Source organism: Schistocerca nitens, chromosome 8 (assembly GCF_023898315.1).
Source record: "Schistocerca nitens isolate TAMUIC-IGC-003100 chromosome 8, iqSchNite1.1, whole genome shotgun sequence".
Lineage (NCBI taxonomy): Eukaryota > Metazoa > Arthropoda > Insecta > Orthoptera > Acrididae > Schistocerca > Schistocerca nitens.
The window spans coordinates 22,555,873-22,583,381 of NC_064621.1; the positions used below are offsets into that span (position 1 = coordinate 22,555,873).

The window sequence follows — 27,509 nt, forward strand, 5'->3', positions numbered from 1 at the left end:
AGAAAATCGTTTGGTGTCACAGTCACGACTTAACTTGCAAAAGAAAAATTACAGAGTCATTTAAGCAGTCGTTCTTAGGTCATTCCATGTGGGAAATATGGGGAGAGGGGGGGGGGGCACGTGCTCCCGTGCCATCCTTTCACCCCCTCCCCCCTCTGAAACCGCCCTTGTTTAGAACTACATCAAATTGAAAAAAGAAAAAATGTAGACTGAATGATGCAGTGAAGGTAAACATTAGCTTTCTGTAATGCGCAATGCCTGTAAGCATTGATTGGAAGTTGCTCTTACCTATGAACGGTTTTATGTATGTTATTTCTATATTTTACTTGTTTGTTTAGTTATTTACCATGATCTTATTAATGCCGTTAAGTGCTGTCCTGTAACAACCTAATCTTACAACAAAGACACAAATAACATCACATGTAATGACAGAGAATTGATAGTATTTTATTGATTTATAATATTTACGTTAAATCTCAAAACTTACGAGACGGGGAGAAAAGATGAAAGGAGTAAGGAAAGGAGACAATGAGGGTGCCAAATGAAACACATCTAAGACGTCATGAAAAATGTTATGAGAAGCTACAGATTGTGGAGGTTCAGGGTCTCCATGGAAAGTAGAGACTGATTTCCGTTGTTTCAAGAGATGAACCATTACTTTGTTTTCCAAGTTAGATTAATTACGCTGATGTTTCGAGACACATTTTATTACAGCGAGCCGGCCGCGGTGGCCGTGCGGTTCTAGGCGCTCCAGTCCGGAGTCGCGCTGCTGCTACGGTCGCATGTTCGAATCCTGCCTCGGGCATGGGTGTGTGTGATGTCCTTAGGTTAGTTAGGTTTAAGTAGTTCTAAGTTCTAGGGGACTGATGATCACTGCAGTTGAGTCCCATAGTGCTCAGAGCCATTTGAACCATATTACAGCGAGACGCTTGTTACATAGAAGAATTTAATTAGGAATGAGAGTGAAAATTAAAAATAATGTAGAAACTAAAAATGCGATGTTCCTTGAGTGTCACTGGTAAATTTTTTTATTTTATTTTATCTTTCTTCTTTTACACGCCTAGTTCCTTAGGCCGAAATTAAGAAGCAAATCTCCATGATCGTGGAACGTATCAATAAATGACATTACAACAGAAAAGTAATAACAAATAAAATAAAATGTTTTTGTATCCTAAAAGACGATAAGCTATAAGTTTATATAAACGCAATCAACAATGTAACTCAGGAATTAGCTTAATTTTTCAAGGAACTCCTCCACAGAATATAAGGAGTGACCTGCGGGGGAACTCTTCAGTTTAGATTTGAAAGCACGTGGATTACTGCTAACATTTTTGAATTCTTGTAGTAGATTATTAAAAATGGATGCAGCAGAATACTGCACGCCTTTCTTCACAAGATTCTAAGAGGTACGATTAAAATGCAGATTGGATTTCTACTTAGTATTAATTGAGTGAAAGCTGTAAATTCTTGGGAATAGGTTGACATTGTTAACAAGAAACGACATTAAAAAATATATTTACTGAGAGGCCAATGTCAGAATACCCAGACTAACGAACAGGAGTCGACAAGAGGTTCGTGAACGTACATCAATTATTGACCGAACCGCCCAATTCTGAGCCAAAAATACCCTTTGAGAAAGGAAAGAGTTACCACAAAATATAATACCATATGTCATAAGTGAATGAAAATAAACAAAGTAGACTACTTTTCGTGTCGAACTATCGCTTACTGCAGCTTCTTTTCTAGTAGTAAAAATGGGAGCATTAAGTCTTTGAACAAGATCCTAAACATGGGTTTTCCAAGGCAGTTTACCATATACCTGAACACTTAGAAATCTGAACTGTTTAGTCTCCATAATCAATTTCTGTTCTTTGTAAACAGAATATCAGTTTCGTTGAATGGTGCGTTGGCAACTGTAAAACCTGATCTTACTGTGATTTAGCGCATAAGCATAGGTGTTGAACAGCGCCAGTGTTGCACACAACATCCTCTACTATCAAGCTAGTTCATGTGCAAACAGAAATATTTCAGAATCACCTGTAATGTTAGAAGGCATATCATTTATGTGGTGTCACCGCCAGACACCACACTTGCTAGGTGGTAGCCTTTAAATCGGCCGCGGTCCGCTAGTATACGACGGACCCGCGTGCCGCCACTATCAGTGATTGCAAACCGAGCGCCGCCACACGGCAGGTCTAGAGAGACTTCCTAGCACTCGCCCCAGTTGTACAACCGACTTTGCTAGCGATGGTTCACTGACAAAATACGCTCTCATTTGCCGAGACGATAGTTAGCATAGCCTTCAGCTACGTCATTTGCTACGACCTAGCAAGGCGCCATTATCAATAGATATTTAACTTGTGATGCCTGTACCGTCAGACCGATGTTCTACAATTATGGATTAAAGTTAAGTATTACATCAACTACGTACTTTATTTGCTACTAAAAAATTCCCTTAACTGTTCCAGACCTCACGCCAGTCTGCGTGAGCTTAACGCGTGCCTATCGGCTTCCTCCAAACCCCGTGAATTGGCTCCTGCCAATTCACAACAATTTACATAAACCCTATGTTTGAGAACAGCTATTTATTGTTGTTATTAATGAGAATACTATATAGCAAACATAGTGTGAGGTAATCCCACCAGGATAATCAACTTGGCCGAAGGTTTTGCCTGCTTCTTTTGTGTTTTAGTTTTCAGAGAGTGCTTTCAAGTGTTTCTGTTTGCTAATTTGTTGTTGTGTTTTTGGATGTAACCAGGAGGGGAGCCACAGAACTAATCACATTTCTCTTTTCAGAGGCTCTGCTTATTTTTTGATATAACGTATTTGTGTAAACTATGAATTCCCTGCCCAGTCTGCCCCCTGACCCTGCCCCACGCCTCACCTGCCGACGGTCAGTGTGATGGGTCGAACACGAGGTTTTCAGTTTCAGACCAACAAATTGCCACCTCACAACAACTATTGGCTGCGTCGGCTACACACCCACAACTGACCAACCAACCAGCCCAACAAGTGCCGCCGACCAGTATACTACCGTTCCGGTAACGGAGGGAGACGGAAGAGGAGAGGGTTGAATATCCAAGCACATTGTCTAGTTCATTGTGTTCAGGGTACTGTAAAGTTACAATACTTCCTTTCGATTGCGGTGTCAATACAAAAAATATTCCCGACCACGTCTCGCGACGAACTCAGCTATAGCCAACTAATTTCAGCACTAATTCAATACTATGTCCAGCAAGTCCAAGTAGCTGCAGCTAGATATCACTTCTTTTGCTTGCAGAAAAAGCCGGAACAGACGTACTGCCAGCGGTGCACGGAGTTAACGGGTATGACTAGCAAGTGTAAATTTATGTGTAGTTGTGGCAACTTTTAGAGTGATTTAATGATACAGGATGCAGTGACATTCAATGTCCCAAATAGTAGATCTTAAAGTACTCTGATCCATCAATTTCCCAAGCATTTCAAATCTTAGAGCAATATGATTTGGGTGTCCGATTAGTTTGATGGGGCCCTGATTTGTCGGGTCGAGTCGCTGCTTGTTCGCGACCGCCCAAAGCAGCCACGACAACGAGTGCGTACTCAGTTACTCAGGCAGCCACGTAGTCGTGTAAACAGGCCTATCAGTTTAGCGAAGTCTTGCCCCAGATGTTTTGCTCGCCATAAAAGACAAGAGTGCCTATCCCTTAACGCAACGTGTTACACGTGTGGAAAAAAAAAGCCATGCCAAAGCAGTTTGTTTGAACGGCACAAAAACGCTAATTTTGTCCGCTCCCAGGAAAGACGAGCACATGCAGTGAATGCTGTGCTTTCAAATCCTACAACAGGTTCTGACAAAAGTAAGATTAAGGTTGTGCCTCCTTCTCGCCCTAACGCTGTGCAACGACGTTCTAACAAACTGTTTGTCTCATTACGAATTGCTGGCCCTGGTGTGAACTTTCAGTTAGCCACAGGTGCCTCAGTAACTTTGCTTAATCGTGCCACGTATGAACAGTTGAGCTCACCACGCTTTTCTAAATCTACCAAGCACCTCAATTCTTACAACGGACAGTGCAGTTTACCTGCCACTTACAAATCTCACACTAGGACAGTGAATTTTACTGTGCTGAAATCAAGAGACGGTGAGAACGTATTCGGTTTAGATGCCTCTGATTAGTTTGGACTTACAATCCGAGACAATGTACTTTTTGTGTCTCCTTTTGAACCAAAAGAGAGTGTCGAGTCGAGTTCTTGATTAAACAATTTCCTGAACTGCAATGGTCGTTTAACAAGTAATGCCCCACATTTTTTTTCTCAGAACATATTTATTGTTAAGAGTCAGACACTGACAATATACATCAACATGTCTTGCCCATACGCCAACGTTGTGGAAGAGCCTGCTGGTAAAAGCGCACGAAGTGGCGCACCCAGCTTTCGTCCCCCGTAACGATCCGTGACAGAAAGGCCTCTCCGTCGGTCTCAAAACGCTCCAACAGTTCAGATGAAATGGCCTGTCTTTGAATCTTGTGGTCCGCTGTGAGCATTCGTGGGACCAACGTGAGCACCTCTTTGAATATCGCACTTCCAATGCTGACGGACACCTGTAGAGCCAATTGTCGAATTGTGATGCGCCGGTCGGCACGAATAATGGCATCCGCACCATTCAGCACGTCTGGAACAGTGGCTGCGACAGGGCGTCCCGAGCGTGGCTGATCATGGAGCTCTGTTTCTGCCTTTCCTGAGGCTCTAACTTTCTTAGCCCATCGCCCAACTATACTCCTATCAACTGCAGCATCGCCATACACTGTACACAAACGTTTATGGATGTTCACCACGGTTTCTTTTTCTGCACACAAGAATTCAATGACAGCACGCTGCTTGTAACGTGAGTCGTACGTAGACGTCATTTTGACGCTGTACTATGGCTCTTGCCAGAACGGTTCGACACCTCACCGGCGCACAGAACAAACATCAAATGTGAAGCACCAACAAGGACGTTTGTCTATGTATATTAATGGCTTTTTTTAAAAAAAAATGTGGAGCATTACTTATTGAATGACCCTTGTATTTTCAGAAAGAATGGGAAAAGCTAGTAACTTTGTAGCATACACTGAAAGACAATGCACAGGCTACGTTTTTCTGGACCATCCCCTTTCCAATTGCTTTAAGAGACAAAGTAGCCAGTGAATTGAAAGAATTGCAAGATAATGGTGTAATTGCTTTGTGGTCGCTTTCGCATTTGTTTTGATTACAAGTCTACAGTCAGCGTAAGGTACAGTGAAGCGACTCTAACAGCCTCTCCTGTACAAATGTCAACCTCACCTACCCGAGTTGCAGCTAAGGATTGCTGCACGGTACACCCTGTTATTGCTAACGAGGCTCTGACGACCGAATGTTTCCCGGGATAAGGAAACCCCCCCTATCAAGTGCCAACGGTCTCAAAGAGAGCGGATGAGCGGATAGAGGCAGGGCACTCTCTTGTCCTTGGAGTGAGAAATTGCTCCTAAAGGCGGAAGAACTTCACAGTCAACGGCATAGGATGGAGAAGGCAACGGGAAACCACTCCATTAAAGATCACTCAAGATATCCCAAGAATCAGTAGCGCACCATGCCAGAATCTTCTGTTAAACATAAATCCGGAGTAATAGTCCCCCAATCGGATCTCCGGGTGGGGACAATGGAAGGTCAGGCAAAGTTGAAGAATACACTAAAAATAGCAACATGGAATGTAAGAACACTCCTCCAATGCGGGAAATTAGAGAACCTCAAACTAGAGATGGACAGAATGGGAACAGACATAATAGGAATATCTGAGATGCGATGGCCTGAACCAGGAGACTTCAGATCAGGAAATTATCGTATCATTCATACAGGTACTAACCAAGGAACAACTGGAATCGGTGGAGTTGGAATAATTCTAAAAGGAAAACTCGGGAATCTAGTCACAGGATATGTGCAATTTAACTCTAGGATAATACTAGTCAAAATTGGAACCAAACCAAAGAACACGGTAATAGTACAAGTCTATATGCCGACATCGGCAGAAGAAGACGATGTAATAGAAACAGTGTATGAAGACATCAACAAAGTTATAAATTATGTTAAAGGTGAAGAGAACTTAATTATAATGGGAGATTGGAATGCTAGTGTTGGAGAAGAGAAAGTTGACGGAATTGTAGGGAAATATGGTCTAGGAGATAGGAACGAAAGAGGAAGCCGGCTAATTGAATTTTGTGCCAAAAACAAGTTGGTCATAGCGAACTCCCTTTTCAACCACCATAAAAGAAGAAGGTACACGTGGAAAGCCCCAGGAGATACTAGAAGACACCAAATCGACTATATATTAGTAAAATCGCGTTTTAAAAACCAAATCAAGGATTGCAGAAGCTACCCGTCTGCGGATATTAATAGTGATCACAACCTTGTAATGATGAAATGCTTACTCAAACTCAAGCGATTAGAGAGAAAAACGAACAAAGTATGGAACAGAGATAACCTAAAGTCTGAAGAACTAGTGATCCCTTATGCACGGAAAACTGATGAGATGGCATCAAACATTATTCCCGGGAGTACTAACGAGGAGTGGAAACAAATCAAAGAAGGCATACATAAAGCAGCAGAAGAATTTATTGGGAAAGCCAAACCTGTAAACAGGAAAGAGTGGATAACACCTGAAATAATTTGTCTAATGGAAGAAAGAAGACTATACAAAAATGCCTCTGACGAGCAAAGCGAAAACAAATATAGAAAGCTTAGAAACCAAATAAACAGAGAATCTAGGAAAGCAAAAGAAAATTACCTCAACAGCATTTGTAAAGAGGTGGAGGAAAACATGGTTAAAGGAAAAACTGACTTGGCCTACAGAACAATAAAACAAAACTTTGCTAAACGGAAAGTAAAATCTTCAGGAACTATAAAGAACAAAGAGGGCAAGGTACTATTTGGATATGACACGCTGAAGAGATGGCAAGAATACATTGAAGAGCTATATCAAGGAGACCCTCTAACAGATAATATGATAGAATTAAGCGAAGAAGTAGAGAAAGAAGAACTAGGGGACACAATTCTGAAAGATGAATTTGAAAAAGCACTAAAAGAACTACCAGATAAGAAAGCGGCAGGTGTTGATGATATACCTTCTGAACTAATTAAGAAATCAGGAGACAAAATGAAAGCTACATTACTGCAACTCATACAGAAAATATACAAAACAGGTGAAGTTCCTGAAGACTATCAGAAATGCATCATATTCCCCATACCTAAGAAAGCATCTACTATGGACTGTGAAAACCATCGAACACTCAGTCTTCTTTCACACGCATCAAAAATTCTAATAAGAATAATTTTGAAAAGAGTTGAAAACCAATTGAATAGCACTCTAAGTGAAGACCAATTCGGTTTTAGAAGCGGTGTAGGGACGAGGGAAGCAATCTTATCTTTAAGACTAATAATTGAGAAACAAATTTCCAAAAACAAACAAGTATTTATAGCCTTCGTAGACCTCGAAAAGGCATTTGACAATGTTGTATGGCCAGAAATGTTTAGAATTCTGAAGAAGGCTGGTCTGAAATATAATGATAGAAGGATAATCTTTAAAATATACCAAAATGAAACAGCCTTAGTTAAGAAGGAAAACAAAGAAGAAACAGCAAGAATAAGGAAAGGAGTGAGACAGGGATGCCCACTATCTCCAGTAATTTTCAACGCATATATCCAAGAAGCAATAGATAAAATAAGAGAGAATATTGAAGTAGGAATAAAACTTAACGGAATGAAAATAGATATGTTGCGATATGCAGATGATATCGCCATAATTACAGAAAGGAAAGAAGATTTAGAAGCCGCACTCAATGAAATGGAAAACACCTTAAAAGAACAGTATGGAATGAAAATAAATAAGAAAAAGACTAAAGTGATGGTGAGTGGCGCCCTGAACTACAATGAACCCATACGAATAACAATAAAGGGAGAGAAACTAGGGCAGGTTACAGAATTTAACTACTTAGGTAGCAAAATAACAGCAGATGGAAGGAGCAAAAGTGACATTAAAAACAGAATACAACTTGCCAAAATAGCATTCAATGGAAAAAGAAACTTACTGACGAGTAGAAATGTTAGTTTAGACGTAAGAAAGAGAGTCATGAAAACCTATGTGTGGAGTACAGCCCTTTACGGATGTGAAACTTGGACTAGTGGAAAAGAAGAAAAGAGAAGATTAGAGGCATTCGAAATGTGGTGCTACCGGAGAATGGAAAAAATCAGCTGGCGAGACAAGGCTACAAACGAAGATGTCCTCAGAAGAGTGAAAGAAAACAGATCTCTTTGGCGAAATATACAGAAAAGAAGAATAACCTTCATAGGTCACATTTTACGGCATAACAATTTCATTAAGAGAATATTAGAAGGAATCATTGAAGGAAGAACTCGCCGAGGACGACCTAGATTAAGCTACATTCAACAAGTAATAAATGACATCGGGTGCCAGACCTATGCAGATATGAAGAAGAAAGTTGACAAAAGAACGGAATGGCGTGCTGCTGCCAACCAACCTGTGGGTTGATAACCGAAGAAGAAGAGTCAGCCCACGGGCAGTAGTTGACACTTCTCCATTGCCTCGACCTGACGAATTCATGGACAGGCTTGGTGCAGGACGTTACTTATCTAATACAGATTTGTGTGACACCTACTTGCAAATTCCATCGGATGAAGAATCACAGAAAGTTTTTGGTGTTAATATACACTTAGGCCTGTTCAAGTACTTGCTTTTGCCCTTCTGCAGTGCTTCCGTACCCGCCATTTTTCAACGTTACTTAGAACAGCTGACTGCAACTACCTTGACGATGTTGTTTTTCTCAGGTCGTACACCAGAGGAACACATTGCAAATTTGCGTAGTCTTTTTCGAGTGTTGTCAGAAATGCAGGATTCAAGTGTCTCTTCGGGAAGTGTGAGTTTTTTCAAACTGAACTACTGTACTTAGGTCATGTGATAAGCAGTCAGGATGTGCACCCCCTCCAATCTCATTTGCTTGCAATCCATGACCCTGTTCCTCGCAATGTGTCTGAACAGCTGTCAGTACTAGGCAAGATGACGTACTATATTCGGTTCATACCGAATGCCGCTCAGATCGCGGCTCCATTGCATCGCTTGCGTCGGAAAAATGTGCCTTTCGTGTGGACGAAAGACTGTGAAGACGCATTTGCTTAGCGACAGATGTTTAGTCAATTTTGAGCCGGCCAAGCCAATCTTTTGCAAGTCGACACTTCTTCCTACGGGATCAGCGCTGTACTTTCGCACGGAATTGGTGCAAAAGGCAGACCCATTGCTTTTGCCTCAATGTTATTAACTCAAACTCAGTGAAATGATTCTCAAACAGAAAAAGAGGCTCTCGCTATTGTGTATGATGTGACAAAATTCCATCACTATTTGTATGGTCGCAAGTTCTTTTTAATGACAGACCACAAGCCTTCGCAGTCCTCGTTTCATCGGTCAAAGCCAGTTCCTACTCGCACTGCTCAAAAGTTGCAACGTTGGGCATTGCTGCAGGATCAGTATGAAATTGTGTACAGACCGACGGCAAAGCATGGCAATGCAGACGCCCTATATCGCCTTCCGAGTGGCCCAGACTCTGAATTGCTGGAATCTCTTCCCTTGCACCACCGAAAACTGCACAGGCCACGGAAGCAGGCCCAGATCTGAAGATTTTATTGCACTACATTCGCACGTCTTGGCGTCACTCAGTGTACAGTACCCAGAACTCAGCTGTGCGCCGATATCGGCATAACCTTCGAGTTGAATAGCGTGTGATTCTAGTTCAAAATGACAGTGAACAATTGCGTGTTCTTATTCCCAAAGTGTTGCATAAGGATGTGTTGCGATTGCTCCACCAAGAACATGGGGGGAATTGTTCACACTAAACCGTTAGCGCGCCGGCACTATACTTGACGGGCCATGGACGCCCACATTGAATAGATGACGTCACGGTGTCGCGCCTGTGCGGAAAACCAATCCGCTGCGCCACAGACATTCTCAGCTCGGCCTGAGACTCAATCGCCATGGCAACGAGTACGCGCTTGACTTTGCAGTACCATTTTGAAACGCTCATTGTCTCATAGTGGGAGACTCTTTTAGCAAAGTCCCATCTGCGGTGCCAATGCCTTCTACCACATCACGTAGCACCATTCGAGCGTTGTCCTCCATATTGGCACAGAAGGTGTGCCAGAAGTACTTGTGTCGAACATCACTGTTCACTTGACGTGATTTTGAACAATTTTTTGAATTAAATGGCATTCGTCACTTAAAAAGTGCTCCGTTTCACCCGCAGTCCAACGGAGAAGCAGAATGCTTCATACACACGTTTAAACAATTGGCCAAGTTTCGCACCACCGACACACAGGAACAGGGGCTACAATTCTTTCTCGCCTCGTATCGCTCACACCCACGAGATGGAACGTTACCGGCGGAAGTTCTGCGTGGCCGCCGCCATCTGACGCTGCTACACTTCCTTCACCCACCGCAGCATCCGGCTCCGCCAATGGTTCACAAGTATTGTCCTGCGCCGCGCCATCTTGTTCTTTTCAGGGTTTATGGCAACTGTGGGTGCTAGGGAAGAGGCGTGATCCAGGAACGCATTAGCTCTTTCGTGTACTCGATTGCAGGTCCCGACGGTTTGCAGCGCCGCCACCAGAAAGTTGCCCCTCGATTCTGCTGCATTTCTTGGCGCAGATTGACGGCCTGACGGGACCGCGCGGCCTCCGCAGCCGCCCGCTAGTGCCACCAGGAGAAGATGGACGATGCGCCCCCGCCGACCCGACATACGTGGACCCGTCGTCCCGTCGCCGTCGCCGTCATCGCCCCAGGACACGCCCTCGGGCCTGGACGTGTGCCCCGGCAGCAGTTTTCTGTAGGATGTTCCTGTTGCCACGCAACCAAAATGGCGGGGTTCGGTTGGGAGTACGCCATACTCCACAGTCACGGCTCCCCGCTCGTCTCTGCATCCAGTGTCATGCCTCCCTCGCCGTTGTCATTCGCATCCTCCCTACACGACAACAGTGCGGGTTTTCGTATTTGGGCGGGGGGGAGGGGGGGATGTCCTGGTTTAAGCTGTCGCCAGCACACCGGTCGGCAAAGATGAAGCGAAGATCGATAAGTAGGCGCCGGATCGAGAGCGCCAATGACGAGAGAAGCCAGTGACACACGCACAAACAACAGGCCACGAACGCCCTCTTCACCGCATGTATTTAGGCCGCCGCCGCTGAATGGAGGGTCTCACTATTCACTCGTAGAGCAGGATTATTTCGTGATTATAGCGGGACTAGTACTTTACATGTCTGCAAGAGGACTGTTACTGATGACATTGTACCTCCATTGCCGGCAATGGAGGGTGAAGCTTTGACAATGCCAGCCACTCGTGCTGGCGAAACGTCAGTAAAATCATCAGACGAACGTCGGCCGACGAACCCGAGACACAAGCAAATAGGCAGTTTGTGAACAACTGGCCACGAAAGCCTTGACAATTTTGTGTTTACTCAGTTTTGCAATACAACTTCTTACTGAAGAATTGAAAGGAAATTCTGCACCACTGCCTTCAATATGTGAATGTAAAATATGTGGGGAAGCTTAGCAGCTACGGAAATGACGTGGTGGAGTGGAAAAGGTCTAGTTGATGCGCAAGTGACAATAGTCCTGTGTGATGAGTAAGGGGTCTGGGCCGAGAAGTGCTGTGGTTTATTACTCGTTAGCAGTAGCGGATCACTGTGGCTCATATTTTTGGACTTTTGAAGCCAGAAGGGCTTAAGAGCAGTATTTATGGGCCTCGGATGCCGTATTTGGTGACAATATTATCATGGCATGGTTTTTGGTCCTGTAAAAATGTAATTCCGACGCCAAGAATAGGGCGAGGCCAACGGTACTGCCATGACTGCATCACCGCCATGGTAACAACCACCGGTGGCACCAGCCTTCCACTAAATTGTTTATATTTGGCTTTCTGGAAATGGAGCATGCATTTGTGAAATTTGGTGACTTTAATAGTAGTTGCTAAAAACTCTATCTTACACCCGTGATTATCCCAAATCAAAAACCTGGACAGGAATCCTATCCTCGTGAATTTAATTCCGAGTGTCCTAATTTATTATGGAAAGACTTATTTGGCAGCTGTAAAAATAGTTATGATTGCTTTCTAATGTGTGGAGTTATAGTGTGTAAAGTTCAGTTTTATAGTTTGAGAAATACTCCACTTCCAGCACATTTTTAGACCAATCTGCAGTCATTTTCTTAAATAATTTGTCTTATTTGAAAAGCTGCCTAAAAATAGTAAAGTTACTTTGAAATGAATAAGATTATTAATTGTTGCATTTATGCACTTTGATCAGAATTACAAAGTTTATCAGTGTTCATTTCATGAGAAAGTGTTTAAATTTAAATTTATTGTTGTGTTGGCATGTTGTTGTTGTGGTCTTCAGTCCTGAGACTGGTTTGATGCAGCTCTCCATGCTACTCTATCCTGTGCAAGCTTCTTCATCTCCCAGTACCTACTGCAACATACATCCTTCTGAATCTGCTTAGTGTATTCATCTCTTGGTCTCCCCCTACGATTTTTACCCTCCACGCGGCCCTCCAATACTAAACTGGTGATCCCTTGATGCCTCAGAACATGTCCTACCAACCGATCCCGTCTTCTGGTCAAGTTGTGCCACAAACTCCTCTTCTCCCCAATCCTATTCAGTACCTCCTCATTAGTTATGTGATCTACCCATCTAATCTTCAGCATTCTTCTGTAGCACCACATTTCGAAAGCTTCTATTCGCTTCTTGTCCAAACTATTTACCGTCCATGTTTCACTTCCATACATGGCTACACTCCATACAAATACTTTCAGAAACATCTTCCTGACACTTAAATCTATATTCGATGTTAACAAATTACTCTTCTTCAGAAACGCTTTCCTTGCCATTGCCAGTCTACATTTTATATCCTCTCTACTTCGACCATCATCAGTTATTTTACTCCCTAAATAGCAAAACTCCTTTACTACTTTAAGTGTCTCATTTCCTAATCTAATAATCTCAACATCACCCGACTTAATTCGTCTACATTCCATTATCCTCGTTTTGCTTTTGTTGATGTTCATCTTATATCCTCCCTTCAAGACACCATCCATTCCGTTCAACTGCTCTTCCAAGTCCTTTGCTGTCTCTGACAGAATTACAATGTCATCGGCGAACCTCAAGGTTTTTATTTCTTCTCCATGGATTTTAGAACCTATTCCGAATTTTTCTTTTGTTTCCTTTACTGCTTGCTCAATATACAGATTGAATAACATTGGGGAGAGGCTACAACCCTGTCTTACTCCCTTCCCAACCACTGCTTCCCTTTCATGTCCCTCGACTCTTATAACTGCCATCTGGTTTCTGTACAAATTGTAAATAGCCTTTCGCTCCCTGTATTTTACCCCTGCCACCTTTAGAATTTGAAAGAGAGTATTCCAGTTAACGTTGTCAAAAGCTTTCTCTAAATCTACAAATGCTAGAAACGTAGGTTTGCCTTTCCTTAATCTTTCTTCTAAGATAAGTCGTAAGGTCAGTATTGCCTCACGTGTTCCAGTATTTCTACGGAATTCAAACTGATCTTCCCCGAAGTCGGCTTCTACTAGTTTTTCCATTCGTCTGTAAAGAATTCGTGTTAGTATTTTGCAGCTCTGGCTTATTAAACTGATTGTTCGGTAATTCTCACATCTGTCAACACCTGCTTTCTTTGGGATTGGAATTATTATATTCTTCTTGAAGTCTGAGGGTATTTCGCCTGTTTCATACATCTTGCTCACCAGATGGTAGAGTTTTGTCAGGACTGGCTCTCCCAAGGCCGTCAGTAGTTCCATTGGAATGTTGTCTACTCCGGGGGCCTTGTTTCGACTCAGGTCTTTCAGTGCTCTGTCAAACTCTTCACGCAGTATCGTATCTCCCATTTCATCTTCATCTACATCCTCTTCCATTTCCATAATATTGTCCTCAAGTACATCGCCCTTGTATAGACCCTCTGTATACTCCTTCCACCTTTCTGCTTTCCCTTCTTTGCTTAGAACTGGGTTTCCATCTGAGCTCTTGATGTTCATACAAGTGGTTCTCTTTTCTCCAAAGGTCTCTTTAATTTTCCTGTAGGCAGTATCTATCTTACCCCTAGTGAGATAAGCCTCTACATCCTTACATTTGTCCTCTAGCCATCCCTGCTTAGCCATTTTGCACTTCCTGTCGATCTCATTTTTGAGACGTTTGTATTCCTTTTTGCCTGCTTCATTTACTGCATTTTTATATTTTCTCCTTTCATCAATTAAATTCAATATTTCTTCTGTTACCCAAGGATTTCTACTAGCCCTCGTCTTTTTACCTACTTGATCCTGTGCTGCCTTCACTACTTCATCCCTCAAAGCTACCCATTCTTCTTCTACTGTATTTCTTTCCCCCATTCCTGTCAATTGTTCCCTTATGCTCTCCCTGAAACTCTGTACAACCTCTGGTTCTTTCAGTTTATCCAGGTCCCATCTCCTTAAATTCCCACCTTTTTGCAGTTTCTTCAGTTTTAATCTACAGGTCATAAGCAATAGATTGTGGTCAGAGTTCACATCTGCCCCTGGAAATATCTTGCAATTTTAAACCTGGTTCCTAAATCTGTCTTACCATTATATAATCTATCTGATACCTTTTAGTATCTCCAGGGTTCTTCCATGTATACAACCTTCTATCATGATTCTTAAACCAAGTGTTAGCTATGATTAAGTTGTGCTCTGTGCAAAATTCTACCAGGCGGCTTCCTCTTTCATTTCTTAGCCCCAATCCATATTCACCTACTATGTTTCCTTCTCTCCCTTTTCCTACACTCGAATTCCAGTCACCCATGACTATTAAATTTTCGTCTCCCTTCACTATCTGAATAATTTCTTTTATTTCATCATACATTTCTTCAATTTCTTCGTCATCTGCAGAGCTAGTTGGCATATAAACTTGTACTACTGTAGTAGGTGTGGGCTTCGTATCTATCTTGGCCACAATAATGCATTCACTAAGCTGTTTGTAGTAGCTTACCCGCGTTCCTGTTTTCCTATTCATTATTAAACCTACTCCTGCATTACCCCTATTTGCCTTTGTGTTTATAACCCTGTAGTCACCTGACCAGAAGTCTTGTTCCTCCTGCGACCGAACTTCACTAATTCCCACTATATCTAACTTTAACCTATCTATTTCCCTTTTCAAATTTTCTAACCTACCTGCCCGATTAAGGCACCTGACATTCCACACTCCAATCCGTGGAACGCCAGTTTTCTTTCTCCTGATAACGACGTCCTCTTGAATAGTCCCCGCCCGGAGATCCGAATGGGGGACTATTTTACCTCCGGAATATTTTACCCAAGAGGACGCCATCATCATTTAATCATACAGTAAAGCTGCATGCCCTCGGGAGAAATTACGGCCGTAGTTTCCCCTTGCTTTCAGCCGTTCGCAGTACCAGCACAGCAAGGCCGTTTTGGTTATTGTTACAAGGCCAGATCAGTGAATCATCCAGACTGTTGCCCTTGCAACTACTGAAAAGGCTGCTGCCCCTCTTCAGGAACCACACGTTTGTCTGGCCTCTCAACAGATACCCCTCCGTTGTGGTTGTACCTACGGTACGGCTATCTGTATCGCTGAGGCACGCAAGCCTCCCCACCAACGGCAAGGTCCATGGTTCCAGGGGGGGAGGGGGGGGGGCATATGCACAGCCAAATATATTTGAGTAGATTAAAAGATTGCTTATCAAAGCACATTTGTTATTTAAAGAGTTCTAGTTTGTTGTGCTTTACTTAATAATCATTTATGAGGATATGTACCCTTTTCATACAGACTTGTGTAGTTCTGTTAATGAGCACGGTTCTTCAACGAATGTACTAAGATAGTTAGTTAAAGAAGAAAAGCAAAGGCCCCTTCAGAGCCAGTGGAGTTAGATTTGCATTCTGTTTAATTGTTTCAAACGGAGTTTAAGAAAAAAATATTTACTGTGTTAGCTATTCTAATGCAAGTTGGTTAATACACAGGCATAGAAACCCCGTACTAAGCAATGATGTTATAGAGTATGGTCATTAACAGCCCCCCCCCCCTGACTTAAATCAGAATCATTTCATGCTCTTCTCTGTTCAGTATTGCTACTAGTTTCATGTGTGTTGCTGATTTGTTACATAAAATGCTGCATGTAGTTCATTTAAGGTACGTGTTGGTGAAAGGGATATGTTACTGTTTGCTGTCCCATTGGCCATTTGTTTGATTTTCATATTAGTAGTACATTTATCTGCAAGGTTAAGTTACTGTGTTATAGTTTGAATTGGTATAAAGATAGAGTTTAGTGTGTGTGTCAAGAAATGTTAGGTTAGCCTTAGCACTGCCTTCTGCTTAATTATATTGCTTGATACAAGAATGCCTAATTAGGCTGGCGTCCCATATTAATATGTAATGTTACAACTTGCTTTTGTGGTGGGAGAACGTCTGTTCCTGACCCACCTGTTTACTATTGATTATACTCCGCTGGAGTGTTTCGGAAACGAATCCCTGTTTGAGTGTTCTGTTCCCGTTAGGTTATCTCAAGGTCAGCTTTCTCAAAAATTCCTCACCGAGGTATAACGTTAGCATCGATTTACGTTAAACGTAAGCAGTGTTACCGTTACAAATACACCGAAATCGACAAGGATCAATATAATTAGCTTCTTGTCGATTCTTAGCCAGCTTTAAGTTGCCGTGGTGCTGTAGCAGGTAGAGTGCCAGACTGGCGCTGGAGGTCCCGAGCTCCATCCCATGTAGGAGTGGGGTTTTCTCCTCGTTTCAGTCCCTCCAAAACGGCTCCAGGTCCACTTAGTGTGCTGTCGAACCGAATAGCCAGTTTTAAATGCGCCGTCACTTTGTACAACGTAGTGTTGGTCTTGTGATGTTTTCGATATTAGATAACGCTACGTATTTCAGTTCCTTCGAGCATATAGAAAGAATAAATTTTAGTCTGTAATCAGGCTAGCTAATTTTAGGCTAGCTTTGAAACATTCTCTAATAACCAGAGCGTTGCAGTTTTCTGGTCTTCACGACGTATTTCCCTTGTTGTCTAACTGCATGCTATTGGCTTGAGAATATGGGAGACACGAGGAAACCACTGAATAACGGCTCTCATTACGTATAACATGCTTAGGAGACAGCAGCAGCAGCGCATCGCCTTTAAAGGGTAATCTGAGACCTCATTCAGCGTCTACACATAGGCCAAATGTCGTTACTGAAATATGTGTATTTATCTGATTGCAAGTCCGAGCGCTTTTAATATCATTCTATCTCTTGTAGGTTACTTTAAAAAACTGAAGCTAATACTTTAGCGACGACAAGTAAATAAACATAACGTTACCTGCTTCGCACCAACGGCCAGTGAATCCGTAGACGCAGGCGCAGCGGTCGTCAACGATGCAGCGGCCGCCGTTCTGGCAGGGCTCCGAGCACACAGCTGTGGACACAAGCAACATCTTTCTTAGACACGCTATACCACCTTGTCGCTTCAAGCAGAATCTACCTATTTGGCTAAAAAATGGAACATCGTAGCTGCTGAGAAAAGCTCAATGTGAACGTCGGAAGCACGCTGTAAGCTGCGCTGAGAAAGTCACTAGCGCAACAATCGGCTCAACATAATTATCGTCATATCTTCGTTAAAGAAACAGTACTACGTAAATTAATGGAATTTTCCGGATTTGTCAGTTAGCATACTTGTCTCTGCACGTGTGCTATTACCACGGGAATGAGAATTTTCAATTCCTTACAATGAAAATGAAGCTGAAAGAATACTACGTATGTCTAATAAGATAAAAGCTGTGGCATTAATTCCGTGTAACTCCAAAACTGGAACTTCGTAAGCTCAATAAGGCTGTTCGGACACGTTGCTGTTGTCTATAGGTAGGTTCCTTACCGAGAAGACTGCAAAAATTACAGGAAGATCTGCAGAAGACCGACGATTGGTGCAGTGGCCAGCAGCTGTCAATGACTCAAAAACAAATCTTCACTTCCAAACGTTACATTCAAATGAACAACAATTTATTTATCGGCGAAAAGATCTTTCGAAATGCTGTCCATTTTCTTCAAAATAAATCTCGACTGAAGAGCTGCTTTCCAGCACAGTAAGAAACCTAACAAGCAATAGCAATGTCATCATTCTTCAACAACCTACACCGCTTGTTGCTCGACAGAAGGAAGATCATTAAAGGAACAATGAAACGGTAGGGCAGGCGAAGAAGAACATGTAAAGGGCCGTCGAAGGCTCGGAGTTGTCGCCATTGCTGTTCAATCTGTACTGCCCGAGAAGGAAAGTGAAACACCCAGAAGACATGGTTGGATGCCAATGTAATTTCGTACACGTACACATCAGGAATGTAAAAACTGGAACTTGCATACGGCATTGTTGGGCGGGAGTCCCCTGCTGGGATGTTCGACCGCGTGGTGCAAGTCTTTTTATTTGACACCACTTCGGTGACGTGCCCGTCGATGAGGTTGAAATGATGAAGCCAACATTTACACCACGTCCCGAGCGGAGAAAATCTCCAATCGGAGCGTGAATCCAACCCGGGACACCGTGATAGAGAGTCAGCAGCGCTAACTACGAGATCAGGGGCTGCTGGCGGCGCATATGCACAAATGATTCCCTGTGACAGGTAGAACGGTCACCGCAGTGCATTGGTGTTGTTCGTGTTTAGGGTTGGTACCAGACCCAACAGTTTACATAAGGGGCGTGAACAGCGTAGGATGTCGAGTGATCACTGTGGAGAAGGCGGAGGAGCCGTATACGCGCCTGACGCGTGAGACAGGGTTACCGGCACTAGACAGAGTTTGAAAGGCGCCTCAGAGTCGATCTCCATTTGGTTAACTGGCCGAATCGTGTAATATACAGATATGTGCAGCACACGGATGTGACAGTGGCCGGCACTGGACTGCATGGGAATTTTTCAGAGCAGGCATACTCGCCACCAAGGTGCCTAACCACCAGAAAGGAGGAGAGCCGTATTTTGCACTGAGGCCGTCGTAACTATTTCACCTCTGCACCTGCTGTCAGGAGAAGAAGTAACATTCTATGTCATCCCACACCGTTGGCTGGAGACTAGCAGTAACCAGACAGGGAGTTACCATTGCCAGTCAGACGCTCGAACCACTTTAATTCCATCTGTCACATCAAAACCGCTATATCTTAGGGAACCATGATATAAATAGCGTTCCGCAACTGTGAAACCCTGGTCTGGTGTAAGAGAGGGCCTGATGGCCCTAATCAGATCAGGTTAAATAAATAAATAAAATTAACAATATATAGGGTGTCCATAAAGTCCTAATACCATTTCAAAAAATCATAACTTGGAAATTATTGCTTATAGAGCATTGTGGTTTGTTGTAAAACATTTAGCAGCTCTCAAAGAATTTTTATGTTTTGCCCGAAGTTTGATGAGGGCCCTAGGTCAGTATTGCAGAATCAACAGTTCTCATTACTTCAGTAATTCGTGGTGCTGCGTATGTGCAATCCTTGATGTAACGCTACAGAAACAAGTCCAATGGCGTGACACTGGAAGAGCATGGGGCCACGCGATAGGACCACCACGACATAAGACCTTATATCGACTGCGGATGCATCTGCTATGGTTCACCAACACAAAGTAGCCTAGAGAAACTAGATAAGTGCCAGTATTAAGCCTTCAGCGTCTGTTCTAGAGCCTTCAAATTGACTCCAACTAATTCTTTGTTGGTAAAAGTAAACGAAGAGCTGCTAGTGCTACGCAGGAAATATATCACTATCAAATTCCTGTTGAAAAGTTTCCACTTCGTACACTACAGTTTGCTGGCAACATTTGGAGAAATCGCTTTGTAGATGACAAGAAACAACCGACCCGAGCGAATTTTATTTCGAAGCTTTGACTCTGCCTGATTACGTCGCAATTTCCCCTCAATTTGAGCTACTTCAGCTCACCTTAGACTAACGGCTTAATGAAGCTGAACATTTACATGCCTCTTCGATACATCCATTCTATACAGAATAAGAAAATTTTAGCTGATAATTTAGCAGAAAGGCCATCCTTAGGCTAGATTTACACAGATAGGTCTAAACAAAAAGACGGGAGAGGAAGTGCATCCGCAGTGGGCAACTGAGTGGCAAATTGAAGTGGTCTAAAGTAGTGTACATATTCACTGCAGAACTTACAACCATTTGAGAGAAATTTAAATACCTCCAGTATGTTAAGAAAAAGTTTTCATCATTTTATAAGATTCGCACTCAGCGTAGATTCTGTTTTACTACGATGCCAACAATAGCAAAAAATCGAGTTACCACATTACGGAAGAAGTTAAAAAGCTTACCGTCCAAATAAGACTATCATTACGTTCTGGCTGAACGGAAATGAAGAAGCAGATGTCATGGAATGGGGCGCAAGGGAATGAAAACTTGCACCAGTCTTACGAAAGTAAACTGAGACACGAGATTGCAATGATACCTGATCTTCCATCATGCTCTCGGTACCAAAACTGCCGATACAGCAGAGACTTTATAGTGACAATGATATGACTTCGATTTAACCATGGAAGATTCTGGCAGTAGTAGGGTAAGGTACTTTCTGGAGCGAGTGGCCCATTGTTCCTCTTATGTAAACAAGACATTACCCTTATGTAAACAAACCAGTCACTTGGCTGATGCCATTATGTAAATAAAATGATGACAGATGCTTTGATTCTAATGTGAACAGACCTCTCACTCTGACTAATGACCTTACGTAAACCAACTGGTGGCCAGATGCACTCTTAAGTTATGTTTATGCTAGTGGAATTTGTGACCCACACGTAAAAATAACGTCCACTTTTGCCCTTTCAATTTACCGCCTTCCCCTTTCCTCCCTCCTCATCCCATTCATCTTTTCCTTCTGGTCGAATAAAAAATGGCGGGAAATTAATATGGGCATTATCCTATTGGCTGAGGCATAGTAGTGTATGTTGGCTATAATTTATTTCCTAACTAGCGCTATAATTTGTGTCACCCTGATCATAATTACTATAAATTATGACACAATGTTATTCCAGTTATCTTGATTAACTAATTAACCCTTTCACTGCTGTGGATGTGCTTACGCAACCAACTACGCTGATTCCCAGGTGCTGTGGCCATGAATACGTGTGCCACTTGGGCTTTCCTGCAGTGCTATGGACGTTTGCATGCGTCTTGAGCCGCCGACCTCTCACTGTTGGGGACGCGTTATTTCCATGTCTCAGTGAAAGAAAAGTTAAGTGAACTCATCATACAACATATGTGGATCATTGCGTGCTAACATCTGTGAAAACCTCGTTTTGATATACTGAATCGTGCATGAGATACGACGATTGTTCTGACCACATGATTGACAATGTACAAGCGGGTGGATTGGCACTTGCACGCTATCGTCCATCGGATATACGAGGGTTGCCCAGAAAGTAATCCACCGCATTTTTTTCTCCAACAATTCTTTATTGCACATAATGAGAATTACACACATGAAAGAATGGTGTTTTATCCACACACCCTATTTTTCCATGCAATCTCCATCCCGTTGTATGGCCTCCCTCCAGAGCGAAACAAGGGCGTTTATGACCTGTCAGTACCAATCCTTGTCCTGGTGGCAGAACCAGTGCTTCACTGTGTGAATTACCTTCTCATATCCTCAAAATGTCTTTCACTAATGGCATCCTTTAGTGGCCCAAACAAGTTGATGTCTGAGGGGGCTAGGTCAGGGATGTAGGGTGAATGGGGTGACACTGTCCAAGCCTGTTTTGCAGTGTGTTCAGCAGTCCTCAGACTTATGTGGGGTCAAGTGTCATCATGTTGCAGCAAAATATCCCCTGGGTTGCCACGGTGCTGAAGTCGCCAGAAGCACGTCTTGAGTGTTGTTAATGTGTTGACATATGCTTCTAAATTAATGTTGCCACCTCTTGGCTTCACATCAATGAGAATCACACGTTCAGTCCCAGAATACGGTGATCATGACCGTACCAGCGCCAGCAGTTCTTTGAATGTTTTCTTCTGTGGGGAGTGGGAATGGCGCCACTCCATCGACTGTCCTTTTGTTTTGGATCCAAAATGGTGAACCGACGTTTCATCACTTGTCATAATACGGGACAAGAAGGCCTCCCCCTCAGCATCAAACGTTTCAACAAATCAAGACTAATGTTCATTTCTGTGCGATTGGTGTTCCACCATTAGACTCCGCAGGACCCATCTTGAACACACTTTTGAATATCCAAGACTGTGGATAATTGCATTCACACTTCCTTTGCAGCGCCAACTGCGTCTGTTCTCGCGAGTGACGACATCAGTTCGCTGCAACATGTCAGGTGTGACAGCCGCTGGAAATCGTGGAGCTCCACCAAACCGCCTTCTGATGACCTCACTCTCCGTGCCCAGTGACTAACTGTACTTCTATCGACAGCAGATACTCCATAGACTTTGCACAAGCATTTGTGAATATTCTCCACAGTTTCTTCCACTGCAGTGAGAATTTCAATGACGGCACGTTGCTTGTAGCGTACACCACCTACAAAGGCCATTTTGAAACTGTCCTGCAGCTATGCTATCTGTCGGAAGTGACTGAAACGTGGCGCGCTCACTCTGGAATCTTCAAATAATACATACGTAAAGTTTCGCATTCGTAGCATTGTTTTCGGTTGATAAAAAAAGAGTGCATTACTTTATGGGGAACCCTTGTAAAGCCCAATAATTCGAGAGCGAAACGAGATATTGTTCTGCTCTCAATTTTAAATAAAATTTCGGTACTTTGCCTACATTTCATCCACTGCTATGTACGATCTAAAATCAACCATAGGCAAAGTTTACGCAATCTGTTTTGCCTCTGCAAAATCTTTGAAATTTCGTGTCATGTTTTACTTCATTTGATGCAGCGCAGTAACTATGGCATAAAACGAAAGAAATTCAGTCCTTTATCGAGCGAAGATATCACACTGTATGATGTAAAAAAAATCAAGTTGTTCCATGTAATAGTTTTCTTAAAATCGGATGAAAAGCATTTCATAGCTGGTTGCAAGTCCGCATTGACAGAACGGGGCGCGTCGTGCACGACCGTTTGTCGGATACAAAACCCAACAACTCGAGAACGAAATGAGATATCCTTCTGCTCTCAATTTGAAATAAAATTTCGTTATCTCGTCTACATTTAATTCCCTACAATATATAAGCTAAAGTCAACCATATCCAATGTGTATGCAGTGCGTTTTTAGCTCTGCAAACTCTTTAAAATTTCGTGCAATGTTTTACTCAATTCGATGATACGAAGTAAGTTTGATGGATAACGAGAAGAAATTCAGTTCTTCATCCAGTGAAGATATCAGACTATCAGACTATAAGGTGCGCAAAAACAAAATTTTTCACTTAGTAGTTTTTTTTAAAATCGGCCAGTACGCCATCTCACATTAATCACTGTTATTTATAACCCAAAAATGATGTCATCTCTGTCCAGGCACTTCGACACTGGCAGAACAAAGCATGACCACCTTCTATTGCTATTTACAATTCTGGGACAATTAGTTCGAGTTTTAGGGCAATATGTTACAATTTTGCTGGAACTGTACTGATTTTTTTCTCTGTATTCCAAATACCCACTTTTCATGACCGTCATACAAAGACACACATAAATATGAGACATTTAATAACTTTTACGACAGTGCTTTATTTAAACAAATACACTATTGCTACATACAAATTAACTAGTATCCCACTCTTTCGAACAACGTCTTTATTATAAAGAATAAAAATGCAGGAAGGCTTCCCCCGAATGCTGCATCGCGCCAATTGGATCACATTGTGTTGAAGAGCTGAAGCCACCGGCTTCTGTAGCGATCAAGCAGAGGCGGACTACGGCAGTCACCAGCCACATTGTTGCATTGCTCACTGCCGTGCTGTCCACTGTGTGAAATGAGTTTAGTAGCAACTCCAGGCAGTGTCTGTGTCCCACACTCTGGACCAGGGAACAAACAGCCAAAGTAGAATCCAAATGAAGACTGTGACTTCCAAAATAATGTGTTAAAAAAGAATTTTTAATTACAAAGCTTATTCGAGCAGTGCGCTCATGTGACGTCGTTTACGTCCTAGCATTAGTGCAATCTGCATTCTGCTTACACTATGTGATCAAAAGAATCTGGACTTCTGCAGTGTGGTCTCAAAACGTACTCTAATTTTATAATTTGGTCTCTTAATAGTCCAGAATATTTCCAGCAATGAGACGCTATTTTATGACGTAGGTGATACTGCACCGCCACATGAGAATTCATGTAATATATACTTTGCAACAATCAGGACTTAAAAATGTGTATATTATAAATATTACAAGCTCCACACAGTTTCACCATATGCTCTGTAACAGTAGTTCCCAGTCTGGGGATAATTACCAACTGAGGGGTGGAAACGAACTTTTTCAATTGTGTTTTGACGACGAAATTAAATTTTTAAAAGATCATTTCTATTATCATCGTTTCATATGACTATAATACTGATTACGTAGGTTAACAATAAATACTATTTTGTCAACATACTACCATTAATGAATGACATAGTGTGGTGAAACTTACAGCTTGTGAAACGAAACTACGAACAACATCTTCCTCACATAGTCCACCAACCACACACATATTTTGTACCATGAATCTATGACAGTAAAGCTGACTCATATACATCACTTGTTCTTAAACATCTATCGAAAATGCCTTCTCCAATGTGTTGGTAGCTGCTGTAATAGATCAGAAAGTGGTTCATTATACACTTCACAACAGTAAACTAATTGACACCTCAACACGAGAGTAACTATGTAATGGCTACTACGCTGCTGTAGGGCCTACACTGTATTATTATTATTATTATTATTATTATTATTATTATTATCATTAGTGTCACTGGTTAGACGCAAAGCATTGGCAGCCTGAAGTCATCCAACTTTTGGCAGCTCAGAAATAAGGAGTCCAGCAGTGAAGTGATTTATAAACAGTAGAGCTAACTGTAGTGTACACATTTAAATTTGGTTGACTTTAAATGAAGGTGAAGAGGACGCATTTGTTGTAACAAGCGTCTACCATTAATGTGGATGGTTAGCTTTCATTTCTGACAAGGTGTTGTAGGTAGAAATCACGATGCACTGAGAATTGCTTCATAACTGTATAAAAAGGGCTGACAGAAATAAACAGTACCAAATGTCTCATTGACTCATTTGTTTGTGGTTTAATAAAATACCTACAAAAACTAAATATCAGTTAAACATGAAAGTGTATAACGTTATATATTATTTATTCTAAAGTTTAGTTAGGTGCCAATGCTGATGATGATGGGTAGACGGTGGGGGGGGGGGGGGGGGGGGGGCTCGAACTAACAATTGATTCATTCCCCGCAATGGTAATGGTCTCAGAAAAGTTGGGTACCTCTGCTCTTTATGAAGGCTGCAAAACTGGAGTATATGGCCAAAAAGTCTCGAACCATAATGGAAGAATACAATCTGCTACTAAAAAAAGAGCAGACAAGCTATACTAAGCAATGTGTAATTAGAGGTGCATCAGCTGTCCTACTTGATCATTGCTATGGAGAATTATTAATCCATCATTCTCCATATTTCTCACCATTGACAAATGTGCCATTAAAATTACTTTATGAGTGAATTTAGTTTATCATACCAGTTGTTTAAATAACAGGATTGGGAGTACTATTAGCAATTAATTGTGACGGAGAATATGTGGCGGACTGGCCATTGTACATTTTGTTATTCCATAAGTCTTCAGAAAAGAACACCCTACAATTCCCACAAATACGTTTCTCCAAAGGTCGTTACATATTGTGCTTGCATAGGAATGGAATCCAGTACTATTCTATTATTTTATTGCTAGAAACAGTAACAACCACAAAAAAACAGGAATGAGTATGCGGAATGACCTAAAGTGGAATGGCTATATACAGCAAAAGTAGATGACTGGCTGAGAGAAATCTTAACGAAATGTAAATCATCCAGTAAAGAAGTGGTTTACAAAACATTATTACTGATAAAATAATGATACTTGATTGATTGTGGCTGACGTGTGAAGCAGCCGCGTCATAAATATGATCCAGAAGATAGTGTTGGAAGCTCCAGCCGCAACCATCGCATATATAAAGTAGTGATCAAAAGAAAAGGAAAAAAGAGATTAAGGCAAAAGATAATCTCTTTCCCTCCATCAGTACGTGTGTGAAGAGGAACGAAAATCAATAACATTGTCACGATGCAACGCTGCGGAAAACTCTGTTCTCTACAGGAGGGTTTCAGCACTAGTAGGCTTTTGCGGTTTACAAGAAGACTGAGCCGTGGTAAAATTTGCTGTTTTGAAGAGCGTGCCGCAGCGCGTAGTGTAAAGCAGTCGCCTTCCGTTTCTGGCGGTGGCGCCGCTGTGGAAGTCGCAGCTTTGATGTCTCCCTCGGGTGGGAAAGGGGAAAAGTTGCCTGTTCACGTGCATTTAAGGAGGTCGGTGTGTCAGTCTCGGCGAGTCTGGTCAGTTGGTCAGCCGGGTCAGTGTGGGGCAGTCAGTGTCTGTCTGTCGTCCGGAGTGCTAGTATGTGTCACGCCGCCAGTCTGCTCGAGTTTGTTCCGGCAATGGGCACTGGCGGTTGGATCGATCGGTTGGTCGGTCGCGCAGTGGGACACAAGATGACTTGTCCGTCTTGAGCGTCGGCGCATGTGAGGTCGTCACATCAGTCCAGTGGGCCGCGCCGTATAGCGAGGGGTAGTGGCTTCGTGGCCGTCACGAGAGCAACAGGAGCCAACCCACGACATCGGTCTGGCCGGCGCGAGCTGCGACGCCGTGAGACGGGAGATCGGCGCGTCTTCCTGCGTCCGTTGAAGCGGCTGCCAGCGGACGGTTCGGGAGAGCGTTTTAGGGGTGCTGCGCCAGGTCTCCGCCAGACATTGCAGTTTTTTAGAAGTTAAGTGATTCGTGATATGTTGTTTCATTTACTTGTTAAATTCTACTTGTTTTCTTGGTCAGTCTCTCGTCCCAACTTGCTCGTCTGTCTCCCGTCCGTATTTGTTAGGCAGTTGGTGTCTGTCTGTCTGTCGGTCTGCCATACGTTAATAGCTGCGTCATGTTTGTCGGATTCGGTGTTAACGAATTTATTGATTAAGGAGTAAAGGCCGAATTCCTGAAATATGTTTTTAGCTTGACTATCATCTTGAGAGGTGGTATATGTGTAATGTAGAGCATGTTCGTACATTTTATGTAAGACTGCATTTCATGGGTTTTTATTTAAATGGTCATTTTAGTATATAAAGCTGCCACCTTTCCACCGTAAGACTTCTTTTAAAAACAAGTTGCACTTTCGGAGGCAAATAATTTTAATGTGAGTGTTTTGTACCATTTCCATCCATCCTACGGAGAGCATAGTCTGTGTGTGTGTGAGTTGTTAAAACTTTTAGTTTAAAGTAATCTGGTGTGTTGCAGATTTGCACCAGTGTAGTCTTTCAGAGGTT

The 27,509-nt window shown here is 42.5% G+C and overlaps 1 protein-coding gene across 1 annotated transcript in view; it reads right to left on the minus strand.

The window, feature by feature from the left end:
* Positions 1–27,509, minus strand: part of LOC126198519 (fibrillin-2-like) — a 732,236-nt gene that overhangs the window by 427,112 nt on the left and 277,615 nt on the right. Inside the window, exon 6 of the mRNA XM_049934905.1 lies at positions 17,381–17,476. Within this exon, the coding sequence (XP_049790862.1) occupies positions 17,381–17,476 (96 nt within the window). The remainder of the gene's footprint in view (positions 1–17,380; positions 17,477–27,509) is intronic.